Below are 19,230 nucleotides of genomic sequence, written 5' to 3'. Positions count from 1 at the left end.
CGGAAGTGTCAAAAGCGCGGGCAACATAAAAAGTATTGAAGTAACCTAACAGAAACTATTACACCTGAACTATGTACTAAAGACACTTTAAAATAGTGATAAAACTAAAGATAATGAAGAAAAATAATTAACAGGTACTTTAAGAAAATACAATAACGTTTTAATTTTTGTGATTGCATTACATACATATACTATTATTTCCATCATTTGTGAAGGAAGCATAGCCGTTATACCTATTTGACAAAGCCAAACGACGCATTCGATCGATGGTGGCCGTTTGGTGAACAATAACAGTCAAAAATTACATAAGCAATGTTGAAGATCATACGTTTCTACGACGTTCGGGCGAGATATCATCTGAACCGTATGTACGCGCAGAAGAGAAATATCGGAAATATCGGAGCAGATCTACAGAAAACGATAGAGAAAATCCCACGCATCAGATCGCCGAATCAGCCGCCTCGAATTTGGAAACAGATCGAAAAGGTGAATAAAGACGGGAAGTTGACAAAGTTCACAATCCAGGAGATTCCTGAGGACCGGTACGAGGACGTGGTTAAACACATGTGCACATACCTCATACCCGATGAACCGATTTGCCAATGTTTGAGTAAGTTACACCGCGGGTTTTCCGATTGTTCGATGACGTAATGTTTTTTTTTTTTAATAATTTTCTCATTCAGCATTCACGGATTTCGGATAAAAGAAAGATCATTTTTTTATAGAATGATCTTTATTAGAGGAAAGAATTATCTTTGATTTATTTTTGATCTGTTTTATTTCCAGATGCAAAAGACGACCCTGTATTCGTGCAAGACATGAGCATGCTATGGCGCTTAACACTTATACAAGGCATATCCATAGCCACATTCACCGACAATCTCAACGGTGAAAAACCTATAATCGCGTCTGTAAATCTTTTGGGTATCGACTTTAAAAATCAGAAGAATAGTATGATTCACCAGGTAAATGCTATGTTAGCTTTATTAATAAACTTGATTGCTCTTTGTTCGAAATATAATTGTTTTACCATAGCTTTATAATTGTTTTACAAGCTTTATTATAGGTATATAATTATAATACTATATACGAGGTGCATTCAAGTTGTAGTGCCTAATAACTTTTTCCTCAGAAATTGAAGCAGAAGAAAATTAGGAGCAACTTGAATACATCTCGTACATAATAATGTAATTGTAGACTATAGCCATTATAAGAAAATATAATTATACATATACATATAATGTAATGCAATACACATATATTATAGACATTATGTTATATTATAATTTTATCATGCAGTAACTTTGCCAGTTGAAAACACTAAAATAGAGGCCAGTGTGATAAGCAGAATAGATATCAGTACAGAAATATTTAAGTACATCAATATATATGTATAATAATAAGTGTTAAATATTTTAGCCTTTATAGGCAGCTTTTATCCTTTGTCGTAATATCGTATCGAGAGAAGTTTCCTATTATTCTGTACATTATAATATACTATAATATATTATCGCAATGTACGATTGCGTAACTAATTGTAAGTTAAAATTGATAATTGTTGCAGTTTAAATCTGAGAATTGCAGAAAGGCGATAGAAACGACTGTTTATTTATCAAGGATAGTATACGACTATTATGAAATTGACAAGTATCTATATTCTGTCGGGCTTTGGGTAAACTCTGATTATCGAGGATTCGGATTAAGCAAGGATATGCTGGAAATCAGGTGACTAATGTCAAAACATTACTTTCACACATAAATAGTACGGTAAATTATGGAAGTGCCGTGTCTTTAGAGTCTGAAATTTTTCAATGCGAAGTAGCTTTTCTAATTTTTATAAAAAAGTTTCATATCTGAATAATATAGATTTAATAATACCTATAGATTATTTTTCATTTCTTCATTAATGTTTGTTTGTTTAATTACATATTTGTATAATTATATATATAATTGATATTAGAAAACAAAATAATAAAAGTTACATATTTTTTAAGAATTTGGAATTTAACGAAAACTTTTACTTATCAGTCATCATATTGACAAGTTGGCCTCATTACTGTCTTCTGTGATACGCAAATTATTTTTGATTTCTTATTTACTCGATTTTTATTAATTCATCCTAACATGTTAATCAGTTTTATTTAATGTCTCGTGTAACTTAAATCTGAATGTAGGAAATTTATCGGACTTATGTATGGAGTCCCGGTAACAGCCTCGGGGTTCACATCGATAATTATGCAAAAATCAGCGGCAAATGCCGGCTTCGAAGAACTTCTGACGAAAAACTACTCTGACTTAGTGGACAAAGACGGACATGAATATTTCCCTGGTATTAAAGAAAAAACGTTTAAAGTCATGAGTAAAAAATTGAAGTATAATGGAGGTAATATGAAGAATATAATATAATTATATAAATTATATTTAATATATATAATAGTGTGTGCAAAGCATTATATATGTAATTTGTTAATACCAAAAATTAATTAGGTATATAAAGTGTATCTGTTAGTCCCTTATATAAATCATGCAATCAAAGAGATCACCAAAAGACTATAGTAGTCGCAATTCACATACGGCGGAAGATAAGCCCCGATAGAAAAACGTAATGGATTATACCCAGCAACCCAATGCGAGGGTTACGATCGTCAGCATGAAGGATCGATTATGCTGTAATGATATCATATTATTTTACATTTTTAAAAACTGCAATGTGCAAATTATTTTTAAAAATTACATATATAAAAAAATTATTGCAAGGAGTTTTCTCTCCTGCGGCTTAACATTTATAAATATTTAAAGTATTTTGTTAACAAAATGAGTTAACTATAAGTAGATTTTCTTATCACGATCTTAAAAAGATAGCTTAGATCGTGGATCGCTACAAGATAGCTAACAATAAGGTAAATGTTTATGACTATCCAGACAGCACGAATGTATGTACTTATATATGAGACTACTTGAGAGTACTTATATATATACTATAAATGAGACATAAATGAGACATAAAAACGTCTAAAAGACATCATTTATATAAATGGACCATCATATTATATAAAATATCTTAAAGACATTCTTAAAATGTCCTAAACATGTCTTCTGATCCACTTTTGAACACATACTTTGAACTTGAGTGCCTGGGTAAGTATTCTTATCAAAATAATTATTTGCTAGATACTACATTGTGTATCACTTTGAAGAATAATGTTGCTTAATTACTGTCGATAACGGTTAAAACGATATGTAGTACTGGACGGAGTGTGCGATAAAATTTCTTTAAGGTAAACGTACCAGTGACTGAATATGTATCTATATTGTACACAAAATTTATTAATCGCAAACGTTTTTTTTTATTATAATATCAAAATTACATTATAAAAATATTTAAAAATTACAATTAAATTATAATATTATAAGAAAAAGCATTTAAAAAGAAGTTTTTGTGTACGTATTCTGATATAGGTATGCATGTTCACTGGTACGTTTATTTTAATGTTTCATCTTGACGGACCTAAAAAGAGAGAAATAAATGGTATGTATATGTGGATATGGATCTCTCCTTCTATTATTGTGCTATTGGCCAAATTTTGTAAGTAAAGAGAGAATAGCGGTGTATACTTTCAAATCAAAAACTATATGTATTATAACGTATAAGTGTTAATGCTGCATATATAAACGGTGATTAAAATCGGAATTATTATATGTACGTATAATACAAAATTTATAAATATGTAATTTCTTCATGCATTCTACGTAAAAGTGATGCTCTGAACACAGATGTATCAACTCATGTGTAAGTAAAATTAATTATGTGCCTTAATTTGACAATGAATTGTTACTATCCACATCTATCTTTCTCTTTTTAAGTCTGCATGTTAAATTTCGATTCTATGCACGGTCCAGCAAACACATGTCGATAGATTAAAATTATATGCATTATATTCCCATGGACTACGACTTACGTAAATATCAACATGAATCAGCGAAAAACATGAAAAAATTTACATAGACATTTATGTAAATTGTCATGGAAGAATGACAAAATCACATCTTAACTGTATGCATACAGAGTTATATTACCTAATTTCCATGTAAAAAAAAATATTTCTATTCGTCTTTTCTATTTTCGTTCAATTTTTATCTGCAATGTCAATACGTAGTACGTAGTTTGTGATTTATTAATAACTCTGATATTTTGCTTACTTATCAAGAGATAGTAAAATGAAAAAAATGTTCTTTGAAATTTTTAAAATTATTTATCGTATTTAGAGCAAAGAAGCAAGAATAAATAAAAAAGAGAAAACTCTTTATCAAAGATTTTCAAGAATTTCTTACATAATTACATAAATATGTTCGCAAAAATGTTTGCGAACGTTTATGTTTGAGCGACTTTTTAATTAGTGTATAATATAAATGTAAGAATAAACAAATTTTTTTATGTATACATGAGGAATATAGTTTTCTCCGTATATGCACAAGACAGAATGATTTTGTCATTTACGTTAGTTCATTATACGGATTTTTGCTTGTTTTTTACCATTTTGTAGTTTTATACGTTACATTAATTTTGTATTTCATGATAAATGTTATCAACAATTATTTACTAAATGTAACATACACTCAGATATTACAAAATGTATAAACGCGAAAAATTTACGAACATTTGATAAACGCGATAAAACATGTGCCTAAATTAATTATCACATCGATATGAATCTTTAAATACTAAAATATAATAATAAACACGCATATTCTTTAAGATAAATAATTTTCAATGTTATTTGAAAGTAGAATAACTTCAAGGTCTAAATATGAAATACGAAATCATTTGAATATTTATCATAAAAGAGTACAAAATATTGTCGATATATTTGTAAAATTAATTTTATTAATATAAAAATAGAGAGCTTATTAAAAATTTACTTCATTTTTCTGTTTTCCGCAGAAACTTTAAAAACAAATATCTATTGTTCCAGTTATTGAAATTCTCGCGTATGTTTTAATAGCGCGATTGATTATTAAGTTTTCCATTTTATTACAAAATTAGCAGCAATATATATGCACATGTATCAAAATATGTTACGTAAATACCCGATATATTAATCTGCAGAACAGGAGAATCGCACGCTGCAGTGATAAGGAATAGATAAATGCACTGTCAAGTATTTATCTTGCGATTAATACGAGTTAATTATTGCACAAGAAACATATGTAGACTATTAATAATTAATAGTCTACATATGTTTCTTGTGTATTAATATAACATATAACTATACATATATAAAAGTATAATTATAAAAGTAAACTGTTTATATTTCTAAATTAATATATTGCACTCGCGCTATTTCATGTTAAAACGCACGCGATAATTTCAATAATTATAGAGTAAGTTGTTTTCAAAGCTTTTGTACAATCGTGTAGTATATTAAAAATATAAAGAATTTGCTTTTACAATTACGGTAAATGCTATTGTACATACAGTATATTTTTATTATTTTATTATTCATCTATTAATCACACTCTTGAAATTAATATTATGAAAGCTTATTAGATCTGTTAAATATATTTATTTAAAAGTCAAATAAAATTACATTTGTTTTATTTAACTGTCGGTATAGGTTTTGTGCTATTATTATCACACTTAAATTGTTAGTTTAATCATTTCACTCTTCCTTTCAAACCACGATAATTTTCAAACATCGCAGTCCGCAGTTATCGCGAGAACATTCCATCTCTTGAGAACACATACAGAATATCGTAGATAAGACGAATGTCAGAAAGAAACTCATATATACAAATAAGATAGACAGGAAAGACGATAACATATTTACATTATTGCGATAGCACTACACGTTACATCCGTTATTCGCGAGTAGCGTAGCGAGCGTAATATTTCAGTTGATAATAAAGCCAGACCATTCGATCGACAGTAGTCGTCCGACGAACAACGGGCAGATATCGGCGCACTAATGTTGAAGATCGTACGTATCCGCGACGTTTTGACAAAATGTCCTTTGACGCGATTTTACACGCGGAAGGTAAGCCTACCAGCCATCGGAGCGGATCTACAGAAGGAGATAGACAAGATGCAGCGCTTCCGATCGTCAGACCAGCCACCTATAGTGTGGAAACACATAGAGAAGACGGACAAGGACGGGAAGCGGTTGAAGTTCACGATTCAGGAAATACCCGAGGACCGGTACGAGGACGCGGTTGAACATATGTGCGCGAATTTCTTAGCCGACGAACCGACCTGTAACTGTTTAAGTAAGTTTCGTCGATTGTTCGAAAACGTTCTTTTAGTGGCGATCTCATTTACCTTTTGTGAATTTAATTGTAAGATACAAGAAATAATTAAAAAAAGATCTCGCAAACTTCCATTTCCAGAATGATTTCTAACGAGGAAAAAAATTAATAATTTTCTTTTGTAATCATGCATTGAACACCCGTTCTGTTTCCTTAGAAAAATTTAATATTGTAAGTATTAAATTGGTTAGTAATTAATTATTAATTTTGAGTGCTAAAAATACTGATGTTAATCACTAATCAATTTAATATTTACAATTAATTAAAATTCTCTAATATCTCTATATCTTTATTATATGTAATATGTAATAATATATAATTTCTATATTTTATTTGTAGATGCGATAAATGATCCTATATTTGTGCAAGACATAAGCACGTTATGGCGCCTATTAATTGTTGAAGGCATATCCATAGCCGCGTTCATCGATAATCCTAACGGTGGGAAACCCATAATTGCCGGTATGAACGCTATGGGTATTGACACTAAAAATCAGAAAGATAGCATTTCCGGTTACCAGGTTAGTTACATTATTTGTTAGTGAATTTTATTTGCAGATTGCTATATTTGAGTGAATTTTATCGTGCATGTTTCATTATATATGTCCTCACAAGTGTATATAATATAATATAGATATATAATATGATATATAATATAATATAATATCCTAATTATATTATAATTAAGATAATTTATATTATCATACAAAAACATTGAAGAGCAGGTTATAAACATAGAGTGTATAAACATTTATGTCATTATGTAACAATCGTCAAGTGTTTTGATCTTCTCATTGGTGTCCTTCACCTTTTGTAATATTGCGTCAAGGAGCCTTTTATTGAGCGAATTGTGCTTTTTTGTTTCCCATCTTATACATTATCTCTCTTGTACATTATCAAATACTATGTTATCGCAATGTATGATTATGTAACTTATATTGAATTGGGATTGCTAATTGTTACAGTTTAAGTCAGAGAAGTGCAAAAATACGTTCGATATCGTATCTAAAGCAACGAAGATAGTGTACGAACGTTATGGAGTTGACAAGTATCTGTATGCTATTGGACTTAGCGTAGAGCCCGATTATCGAGGGTACGGATTAGGCAAGGATATTTTGAAAATGAGGTATGACTTATGTTAAAACACGTTAGTTAATACACGAAAGATAGATACATGAAGTTACTAATTCATCGCTACTTCACAATCCAAAATTCTTTAAGAAGATAAATATTTAGAGCAAAGTAGAGCTTTTCTATTCTTTTTAATAATAAATTTCATATTCGTATGATGTGGATAATCTGTCATCTTTGAGCTCTTTTAACTTTTTCGATATAATATTTAATAATAAAAAAATATAAAACAGTTATATTTAATATTTTTAAGAATATTCAATTTGACAAATTCTGTACAGGTCAAATTTATATTTATCTTGCCGACTAATCTTATCTTATCTTATAATATTGATAAATTGCCCCTGCATCATTTAGATACAAGAACTACTTCTAACTTTTTATAAGTACTTGATTTCGATTAATTTAATATCTATCAGAGTTATCAATGTTTCGTATACTCTATAACAAATCTCGATTTAGGGATCTTGTCGGACCTAAATACGGAGTACCAGCGACATCCACTGCGTTTACAGCGATAAATTCGCAGAAGTCAGCGGCGGGTGCGGGGTTCGAAGTATTCTATACGAAAAAATTCGCCGATTGTGTGGACGAAAATGGAAAAGAATATTTCCCCGGTATTAATTCCAAAGAATTTCAAATCATGGGTAAAAGATTGCTCTAATATGGCCTTGGCGATACTTAAAAAGATTTACTTAATTTTGTAACTTGGAATAAGTTTTACACACATTAGTAAATTCCTATTGTAAATTGCTCAATATTCCTTAATATTACCGTGATTATTATGATTTAAATGACCAACAAAGGTCACATTATTATCGATTTTAAAAACGTAAGCAGACATAATTTCCGTTCTGATAAACATGTATCCACGGCACTCGGAATATACATATATAAGTAGTTATTACAAAAGTTTAATGACATACCTCCCATGCAAGCGTCGCGAAAGAGCGTCGTTTTGCGAGTTGCGCATAACAAAATCCTATTAAATAATATTATATACAATTATCTTCTACGAGATAACGAATAAATTGTTAGTTTTTCCAAGTTTGATGTAAAGGGCAATGGGAGAAAGTGATCGCATTTTATTTGAAAGTAAAATTGATACTTTAGTTTCCGAAACGTAAAATCATCTGCACCATTGTCCATCATTTGTACCATTACCATTTTAAAGATACTCAAGTATTACATATGTTTTTTTGTAAATTGTCACGCAACAACATGTATGTATATATAAAGAATAAAGAAATAAAAAATTTTGTATTAAAAGAGAAACAGGAACTTTTAATAAATATATAAATAACATTTTTTAACTTATCAAGATTGAAAAAAGATCAATTTTATTTGACCAATTATTTTAACATTTGTTTAATTTATTAAATAAAATATTTGTATAATAAGTTAAACAAATAATAAGAGAGAAAAGGAAGTTGCTGTAAGTGGAATCATCTTTTTCTTTTTGTTCTATATAATTTGCACGTTCCGAGTAAAAATTCATTTTTATTTTATTCAAAAGAGATTTAAGAGTATCTACACTCATTATTTGTACCTTTAGTCACTTTAATGTAATACACATAATCTTTCTTGGAAGTTGATATTCGTATTCTTCTTTTCGTACTTTTCACAACATTATCATTTATCAGATGATTTAACATTATCGGATGATTATAATTTGCCAGATAATTATCTAGCAACAATTATTAGTAAATTACTTAAGCAATCTTATCTTTTTATAAGATTGTTCCGTTTACAATCGCACGGATGTTATTATGATTAAATGCATCCTGATTAAATTAAACTTTATACATATAAATAAAACGATATCTTTTTTTTGAACCAAAATTTTATTCAGTAAGAATCAAATCAACAATACAGGCATGGCATTTATCCGTCAGAAAAATTACCACATAGTTTACCACCATCGAAAAGCGAAACAACCGGCCCTAAATTTTATTAAAAAATAACTTTTACAGAACTTTGGCAGTGTGTTAATATAATTCGACACAAATGATAAGCTTTACTTTGCGAGCGTACGTGCAAAGTGTGCGAGTATTTCTTCAAGTCACACAATATACATACAGATAAATAGGTGACGCCAAAATTAAATATTTGACGTTATCAAATTTAGCCTATCCATTTTAAGGGAGATAATTATTTTGTGCAATAATTTATTGTCTCGATTGAACGATGACCGAGATATATTTGCCTTATATTTGACATAATTAATCATAGATTTGTTACCTTAAAACATTTTTTGACTCACCGATCCGATGCGTAACAGGCGAAGTTATTCTGCCACGTAGCTACAATGATACTGTAACACACAAACATAAAATTCAAATTAAAAATTCAATTAAAATGATTAACATTTCGAAAGACAGTTCTTAAACAAGTATAAAGAGAAAAGAAGAATGCTATGAGTGGGATAGCCTTTTTCTTTTTGTTCTGAATAATTTGCACGTTCACCGACTAAAAATTTTAATTCATATATCTTTTACTATAATGTAATATATTTTCTGGAAGTCTTTCTAAGAATAAACTTTTATAAAATGTGTGTTTGATTTTCTCTTTCTTTTAACTATTTTTACCGAGATAAAATGATTCGAAATGTGAAAGAATTATTATTTTCGCGCCTAATGAGTAAGTCGCGTGAAATATCTCGAGGAATTGCTGTCGCCTCGATACATAATCGATAAGTACGAAACATTTACAGTGGAACCTCGATAACTCGAAAACCTCTATAAGATGAAAATTTTGTTCATCCCTTTCCGCTCCGCTGCGGAAAATCTTTATAAATCAAAATAAAATCTATCTTAACTCGAATTATTTGTCAGGCATTTAGATATATATTTTACTTCTGTAATTCGAATTTAAAGTAGCCAAATCTCTGCAAGTCGAAGTAGTACATGAAGCGTATCTCGTAGTCTATCTCGATTGAATGCCCCTGAATGATAGCGCGGCGAAGCTTTGTGTAATGCGTATACGCAACGGTGCGGCGTCCTTTGTCTACGTTGCAGCGCGCGCTTTCCGAGCAACGGAAAATATCAAGGTAAGGTCACGCGCCAACTACTCGTATCATTTGAAAATATATAATGCTTCGCGTAAAATATCCATGTCAAACATTCTGTTTCGTATAGATTGATGTCACTTATCACTACACATTTTCCATTTTATTCTAAGAATTGTGTAACATCGTTTTAAGATATCGTTTTTAAATTCGTGAATTTTTATTAAAACAAACATTGTATAATTTGCGTGTAATAGTTAAGATTTTTTATTAACAATTGTTAATAATTGTTTAATAAATGTCGATTCAGTGTTACAGTATTAAAATACGAAAAACGAAGAAATAAAAACGCTGAGCTGTGAAAATTAATAAGAGACTACAGATCACATTTAGAGTGATAAATGCAGTATTTATTAAGTTTAAGTCACTTAATACTCGAATATAATTGTAATCTCGATGATGTTTTCATAACCAAATTTTTGACAATATGGATAAGAACTATTATCAAATGCAAAATATTTAACTATAACATTAAATGAAAATATAAAAGAAATCACCTAAAAAAATGACGCTGCATGCAAGTCGTGATTCACGTAGCGAAAAACAGATCCCCTGAAATAACGTAATGGTTACAATAATCCGACGCAAGGTCACGATCGTCAATCATAAGGATTAATTATGATGATAATGATATCATATTATTTTACATTTTAAAAATTGTAATGTGCAAACTATTTTTCTAAAATAACATATATGTATAAGTATAAAAAAAAAATCTTTGCGAGAAATTCTCTCTCTTGCGGCTTAACAATTATAAATAATTTGAAATTTCGCTAACAAAATGAGTTAACGATAAATATTAAATTTTATTATCACGATCTTACGAAGATAGCTCAATTATTGTTAGATCGGGATTGTTACAAGATATCTGATGTAGATGCGTTTATGACTACTCATGACAGCACGCATGAACAAAAATGAGATACGTCTAAAAGATGTCATTTAAACGACCCATCATTTCATATAATTAAAACATCCTTAAGACGTCTTATGATCCTTTTAAATATATATTCAAATGAATTTGAATATTGCCTGGATAAATTTGTATTCTTATTGAAATAATTATTTACTAGACTATATTGTGTGTTACTTTGAAAAATAATGTTGCTTAATTACTGTCAATTATGAGAGCAATTAAACATCATATAGTGGATGAAGCGATGAGACGAAATTTCTTTGAAATCTTGACGAACCTACTAACAAAGAGAGAAATAAATATATATTCACGATTCTCTTTTCTTTTTCTACTATTGATCTATTGACCGAATTTTGTTTTTACAAACGGTGATTTAAAATCGGAATTATTACGTGTAATTTAGAATTAACAAATATATAACGTTTTCATGTATTGAATGTAAAAATAATGTTCTGACTATAGATGTACCAAACCATATAATACAGATCATTCAAAGAGGACTCAGTCATATGTCATCAATTCTGAGTTCATTTTCGGATGCAAAAAGAATTGTTTTTCTAAAAATTCTGAAGAATTCTTGTTGCACCTGAAAATAAACTCGTTGTCAGAATCGATGACATACGACTGATACGACTGAATATACAAATGAATTTTTTTTTAACTCTGTGTACTATCTGGGAAATCATATGTAAGTAGGATTAATTAAGTGTCTCATGGTTCTTGATCTACATGAATCGCTATTACTCACACATCTACCTTCTCCTTTAAGTCTGTTAAGAGTTTCGATTCTATGCTCTGTCCAGTACTGTATATCGATGTATCGATGATTTAAAATTATGTACATTATATTCCCATGGACTATGATTTACGTAAATGTCAACATGAATCAGCGAAAGATTTACATAAACAGTTATGTAAATTGTCATGGAAGAATGACAAAATCACATTGTCTTATCTGCATGTAGAGGAAGTTACATTGCCTAACTTCCATGTCAAAAAAATATTTTTACTCATCTATCCGCGGTATTATATTTAGTAATTAATAACTCTGCGATATTTTGCTTACTTATCAGAAGAGATAAAAAAATGAGAAAAAAATTCTTTTAAATTTCTTTTATCATTTATCATCGTGTTTAAAGCAAAGAAGCAAGAACTAACTATAAAAAAAAGAACAACTAAAAAAGAGAAAACTCCTTATCAAGGCTTTCAAGAATTTTTTATAGATTACATAAATATGTTCGCAAAAGTGTTTTTGATATTACGAAATGCATGAACGCGACAAATTCTGCGAGGATCCGATGAACGCGACATAATAATATCGCATTAATTATCATATTGATATAAAAACTTTGAACGTTTGAATATACTAAAATACAATAGACATGCATATTTTTTAAGAAAAATTATTTTGAACGTTATTTGAAAGTAGAATATCTGCAAAGACTAAATATGCAATAATAAATCATTTGAATATTTATTATAAAACAATATAAAATATTATTGAAATATTTGTCAAATTAATTTTATTAATGTAAACAGAGCACATTAAATTTAGCTCCATTTTTACTATCTTCCGCAAATCTTTAAAAACAGTTTACTCCAGTTATTGGAATTATCGCGTGTTCTTTTAATAGCGCGATTGAGCATTAAACTTTCAACTTTATTACAAAACTAGCAGCATACGGTACCAAACATGTTACATAAATATCCGATAATATTAATCTGCAGAAAAAGAGAATTTCAAGTATACGCAGTGATAACGAATAGATAAGTACTCTAGCACTATCAAGTATTTATCTTGCAATTAATATGAGTTAATTACTACACAAGAAACACATAATGACTATTAATTATCATAACATGACTACGTATAATTGTAAAAGTAAACTCTTACACTTTTAAATATACTGCACGAAAGTGCAAACTCTTCACAGTTTCAAATATTGCACAATTGCGCCATTCCATGCTAAAACGCATGCGATAATTCCAATAATTGAAGCAAGCTGTTTTTAAGGCTTCTGTACAATCGTGCAGTACATTTAAAAATGTAAAGAATTTGCTTTTACAATCATACGGTAAATGCTACTATAGGTCCAGTATATCTTTATTATTTTACTATTCATCTTCACTATTAATCATAATCTCGAAATTAATATTATGAAAGCTTATTAGAACTAAATAGATATATAAAGTGTATTTAAATAATATTTAAATAAGTGTATTTCAGTAATGTTTAAAGGTTTGTTTAAGAAGCAATTAAAGTTTTTTTTAACTGACGGTAAAGGATTTGTACTATTACTAATTCACATTTAAATTGTCAATTTAATCATTTTTCTCTTTCTTTCAAACAACGATAATTTATAACATCGCAGCTATCGCGAAAACACATTTCTATCTTTTGCGAACACATTTTCAGAATTTCGAAGATAAGGCAAATATAAAAAAAAGTTCATATATACAAGCAAGATAGGAAAGACGATAACATATTTACATTGTTGCGATAGCACTGCACTTTACATCCGTTATTCGGGAGTAGGGCAGTGAGCATAATGGTTAATAGAGCTAGATTCATTCAATCGACAGTGGCCGTCTGACGAGCAACGGGCAGAGATCGGCGCGTCACTAATGTTGAAGATCGTACATTTCTGCCACATGTGGACAAAGTGTCTTTTCATACTATTTTACACGCAGAAGATAAACCTTAGGTAAAGGTGCCACTCATCAGAGCAGATCTACAGAAGAAGATGGACAAGATGCAGTGCTTCAGACCGTCGGGCGAGCCACCTAAAGTGTGGAAACACATAGAGAAGACGGATAAGGATGGGAAATTGTTGAAGTTCACGATTCAAGAGATACCCGAGGACCGGTACGAGGACGCGATTGAACATATGTGCACGTACTACATAGTTGACGAACCGGTCTGCAATTATTTTAGTAAGTTTTATCGATTGTTCAAAAACCGAGCGTTCCTTTAGTGACGGTCACACCGTTTACGGTTCGTGAGTTTAATTGTAAGCTAAAAGAAATAATTAGAAAAAAGTAAAAAAGATCTCGCAAACTTCCATTTTCAGAATGATTTACGAGAAAAACGATAATTATCTTTTATAATGACGCGTTGCATTTGTTCTTTTTCCTTAAAGACATTTAATACTTTAAGTATTAAATTGGTTAGTAACTAATTACTTTGATTTTGAATACTAAAAACACTGGCGTTAATCACTTACTAATTTAATACTTACAGTATATTAAAATTCTTTAATATCTCTATTTCTCTATTATTATATATAATAATATAATAATTATATATAATAATTTTTATTATATATAATAATTATATATAATAATTATATATAATAATTATTATATATAATAATAACATTATCTAATTCCTCTATTTCATTTGTAGATGCGAAAAACGACCCTTTATTTGTACAAGACATAAGCATGCTATGGCGTCTAGTACTTATGCAAGGTATATCTATAGCCGCGTTCGTCGACAATCCTAACGGTGGGAAACCCATAATAGCTGGTATGAATGCTTTGGGTATTGCCGCTAAAAATGAGAAAGATTTCAGTGCCGATTTCCAGGTTAGTTACATTATTTTTTAATAAATTTGATGGCTATATTTAGTTAATTCTATCGTGCAAGTTTTATTATAAAAGTCCTTACAAATGTATATAATATAATAATGTAAATGTTTAGTATACTATTAATATACACAATAATATAATATAATTATGTTATACTATAATTGTAAGAGCATGCATTAGCAATATATTATCATGCATTGCATTAGCAATATATTATCTTATAGAAACAAAGAAAAACAAGTTGTAAATATCAAGTGCATAAGCATTTACGTCAATGTATTTACGTCATGTTATTATATAATAATCGTCAAGTGTTTCGATTTTCTTATTGGCGTTCGTCTTTTGTAATATTGTATCGAGAAGGCTTTTGTTGAGCCAATTGTGTTTCTTTGTTCCCTATCTATACATTATCAAATACTATGTCGCAATGTACAATTATGTAATTAACAATAAGTTGGTATTGCTAATTGTTACAGCATAAGTCAAAGAATGCCAAATCTTTTATGGAAATCTGTATTCCAACGAAAATGGTGTACGAATGTTACGGAATTGACAAGTATCTATTTTCTTTTGGGCTTAGTGTAGACCCCGTTTATCGAGGATACGGATTAGGCAAGGATTTTTTGAAAATGAGGTATGACTTGTGTTAAGACGTTAGTTAGTTCGCACATAAAGATATATGAAATTATTGATTCTTCGCTGCTTCACAGTCCAAAATTCTTTAAGAAGATAAGTCTTTTTAGAGCAAAGTAAAGCTTTTCTATTCTTTTTAATAATAAATTTCATATCCGTATGATGTGAACAATCTGTCAGTCTTGAATTTTCTTAATTTTTTAAATACAATTTTATTAATGACAAAATATAAAACAGTTATATTTAATATTTTTAAGAATATTGAATTTGATAAATTTTATGCAGGTCAAATTTATATTTATCTTATCTTATTGATAAATTGTCCTTACGGCATTAAGATACAAGAATCACTTTTAACTTTTTATACTTCATTTCAATTAATTTAATATCTATTCATTTATTAATGTTTCATACACTTTATAACAAATCTTGATCTAGGGATCATATCGGACCTAAATACGGAGTATCAGCGACATCCACTGTGTTCTCGTCAATATTTTCGCAGAAGTCAGCGGCTGATGCAGGATTCGAAGAATTCCTGACGAAAAAAATCGCCGATTGGGTGGACGAGAATGGAAAGGAAAAATTCCCTGGTATTAAGTCCAAAGAGTTTAAATTCATGGGTAAAAGATTTTTCTAATATGGACTAATGGATGTGGCCAATACTCAAGAATAACAAGATTTACTTTATTTTGTAGAGTAAGTTTTATGTACCAATACACATTAGTAAGTTTCTGTCACAAATTGCTTAATATTCCTCAATTACCGTGATTACTGTGATTCGAACGAATAACAACAAAGGTCACATCATTATAGACTTAATGTAGAAACGTAAGCAGACGTAATTTTCGTTCCGAACATGCATCCGCGGTGTTCGGATATACACTCGAGTCTCGAAATATATAGGAATTTAAAATGATTAACATTTGAAAAATAATTCGCGAAACTTTTAATATACGTTTTTTAAATAGATATTCTTTATAATAATGTAATCTATTGTCCGAAAAAATCTTTTTAAGAATAATCTTTTATAAAATTTAAGTTAATTTTCTCTTTCTTTAATTATTTATACAGAGATAACACGATTCCGATGCGAAAAAATTAATAATTTGTATTGTATAAGAAATTATATCATCCCGGTTGCTCCGTTGGAACCCGATGCCCATCCTTATTCTACCTTCTACTCTTAATAGTTAGATTGTTCTCTTGTCAGCTTTATTGCATTTCTTCGGTGTGACGTTCTTCACGTTTTTATTTTCTAAAGCATTTAAATGAACGATTAGATTAAATTGAAATAAGTAAAATTTTTTATATAATTTCACATATAAAAATCAATTATGCTCGTCACTTTTTCTCAGGCTGTTCAAGTTGTCATCTTCGTTCAATTGACTCAAATACAACACACGCGAAAACACGAGTAAAAGGGCCGTTGAACAACTCATTGCAATGCTGTTATGTAACTACGATAAAAACATACAGATATTAAATTCCAATTAAAGATGCGTTTAAAATGATTTCAACATTTTGAAAAATAATTCTTAACTCGGAATTTTTAATTCACTTTTTAAATAGATATTTGCCATAACGTAATTTATTTTCTGAAAAAATTTTTCCAAAATTATGCTTTTATAAAATTCGTCTGTTTTGCGCTTTCTCGTCGTTGGGCTGGCAAACATCTCCCACATTCGTCACACAGGAATCACTGTGCGTTTCGTGACACTTCTGTGTTAAGGAGTGCAATGGGTTCAGTTAGCTTTTTTATTTGTGGATTTTCAAATATTGAGCAATCCCATCTTGTCAAAATCGTACATGTTTGAGGAGTTATTACTTTGCAAAAGACGAGAATTGCAAGTGTGAGCAATGATGACGAATAGATAAGTGTCCTAGCACTATTAAGTATTTATCTTACGATAAGTATGAGTTAATTATTGCACAAAAGACATATGTAGACTATTAATAATTATAATATAATTAGTATAATTGAAAAAGTAAACTCTTTACATTTTTAAATACAATGCACAATTGCGCTTTTCTATGCTAAAACGCATGCGATAATTTCAATAACTGAAGCAAGCTATTTTGAAAGCGTCTGTACAATCTTGCAGTATCTTTAAAAATGAGTTTGTTTTTACAATTATATACTACTATATGTGCAGAGTATCTTTACTGTTCATCTAGTAATCATAATCTCGAAATTAATATTATGAAAGCTTATATCTATTAAATAAATATATAAAGTGTATTTAAGTGACGTTTAAATAGATTTGTTTAAGGGTTAAATAAAATTTTGTGCTTTTTTTTTAACTGTTGGTATAGGATTTGTGCTACTATTAATTTACATTTAAATTGTTTGTTCGATCATTTTTTTCCTTCCTTTCAAATAACGATAATTTTATAACATTGCAGCTATCGCGAGAACACATTCTATCTCTTGTGAACACATTTTCAGAATTTTATAGATAAGGCGAAAAAAAGTGTAGAAAAAAAGCTTATATACAAGCAAGATAGATAGGAAAGACGATAACATATTTACATTATTGTGACAGCACTGCATGTTACATCCGTTATTCGTGAGTAGGGCAGTGAGCATAATGATTAATAAAGCTAAATCATTCAATCGACGGTGGCCGTCTGATGAGCCACGGGCAGAGGTCGGCGCGTTACTAATGTTAAAAATCGTACGTTTTTGACTTAATAGTTATTGAAATTACCGCATGCGTTTTTGCGACGTTTGGATAAAGTGTCCTTTGACACGATTTTACACGCAGAAGATAAGCCTTAGGTACAATTTATCGGAGCAGATCTACAGAAAAAGATAGACTAGATGCAGTGCTACAGACCGTTAGGCGAGCCACCTAAGGTGTGGAAACACATAGAGAAGACGGATAAGAACGGGAAGCTGATGAAATTCACAATTCAGGAGATACCCGAAGATCGGTACGAGGACGCAATTGAACATATGTGCACGTACTTCTTAGCTGATGAACCGACCAATAACTGTTTTAGTAAGTTTCATTGATTGTTCGAAAACAGAGCGTTCCTTTAGTGACGATCTCATTTACCGTTCGTAAATTTAATTGTAAGTAAAAGTAATTAATTGTAGATAAAAGAAATAATTTGTAGAAAAAAAACATCTCGCTTCATTTTTAGAATAAATTCTAACGAGGACAAAAATATTCATGCTTTACAATCATGCGTTGCACCTGTTCTTTTCCCTTAGAGACATTTAATATTGTAGGTATTAAATTGGTTAGTGGCTAATTACTTTGACTTTGCGTACTAAAAGCACTAGGGTTAATTATTAACTAATTTAATACTTACAGTTAATTCAATTTCTCTATTATTATATATAGATAATATTATGTAATAAATTTGTTTATTTCATTTATAGATGCAAAGAACGACCATTTATTTATACAAGACACATGTACAATATTGCGTCTATTACTCACGCAAGGTATATCTATAGCCGCGTTCATCGACAATCCTGATGGTGGAAAACCCATAATTGCTGGTATGAACGTTCTGGGTATTAATGCTAAAGGTCAGAAAGATGTCATGGCCGATTTCCAGGTTAGTTACATTATTT

General features: G+C 29.8%; 4 protein-coding genes across 4 annotated transcripts in view; all 4 read left to right on the top strand.

Annotated features, from left to right (window-relative positions):
- The first annotated feature begins 273 nt into the window (after positions 1-273).
- LOC105457337 lies at positions 274-2,406 on the top strand. Its single transcript, XM_011701954.1, has 4 exons — positions 274-610; positions 787-965; positions 1,565-1,725; positions 2,175-2,406. The coding sequence occupies exons 1-4, from the start codon at positions 313-315 to the stop codon at positions 2,404-2,406; spliced, it is 870 nt and encodes a 289-aa protein (XP_011700256.1). The 5' UTR covers positions 274-312.
- Positions 2,407-5,805: 3,399 nt separating this feature from the next.
- LOC105457329 lies at positions 5,806-8,493 on the top strand. The gene is made up of 4 exons (XM_011701935.1): positions 5,806-6,264; positions 6,643-6,824; positions 7,269-7,429; positions 7,897-8,493. The coding sequence occupies exons 1-4, from the start codon at positions 5,967-5,969 to the stop codon at positions 8,096-8,098; spliced, it is 843 nt and encodes a 280-aa protein (XP_011700237.1). The 5' UTR covers positions 5,806-5,966; the 3' UTR covers positions 8,099-8,493.
- A 5,479-nt stretch (positions 8,494-13,972) lies between these two features.
- Positions 13,973-16,385, top strand: LOC105457327. The gene is made up of 4 exons (XM_011701934.1): positions 13,973-14,351; positions 14,824-15,005; positions 15,485-15,642; positions 16,080-16,385. The coding sequence occupies exons 1-4, from the start codon at positions 14,162-14,164 to the stop codon at positions 16,279-16,281; spliced, it is 732 nt and encodes a 243-aa protein (XP_011700236.1). The 5' UTR covers positions 13,973-14,161; the 3' UTR covers positions 16,282-16,385.
- Positions 16,386-16,697: 312 nt separating this feature from the next.
- Positions 16,698-19,230, top strand: part of LOC105457336 — a gene marked incomplete at its 3' end in the record, with an annotated part of 4,321 nt that continues 1,788 nt past the window's right edge. Inside the window, exons 1-3 of the mRNA XM_011701952.1 lie at positions 16,698-18,319; positions 18,443-18,646; positions 19,033-19,220. Of these exons, the coding sequence (XP_011700254.1) occupies positions 18,466-18,646; positions 19,033-19,220 (369 nt within the window). The remainder of the gene's footprint in view (positions 18,320-18,442; positions 18,647-19,032; positions 19,221-19,230) is intronic.

The sequence above is a fragment of the Wasmannia auropunctata genome, unplaced genomic scaffold (assembly GCF_000956235.1).
Source record: "Wasmannia auropunctata unplaced genomic scaffold, wasmannia.A_1.0 LD335274.1, whole genome shotgun sequence".
Taxonomy (NCBI): Eukaryota; Metazoa; Arthropoda; class Insecta; order Hymenoptera; family Formicidae; genus Wasmannia; species Wasmannia auropunctata.
The sequence above is the reverse complement of the archived record's forward strand: the minus strand, read 5'-3'. Positions and strand labels throughout refer to the sequence as shown.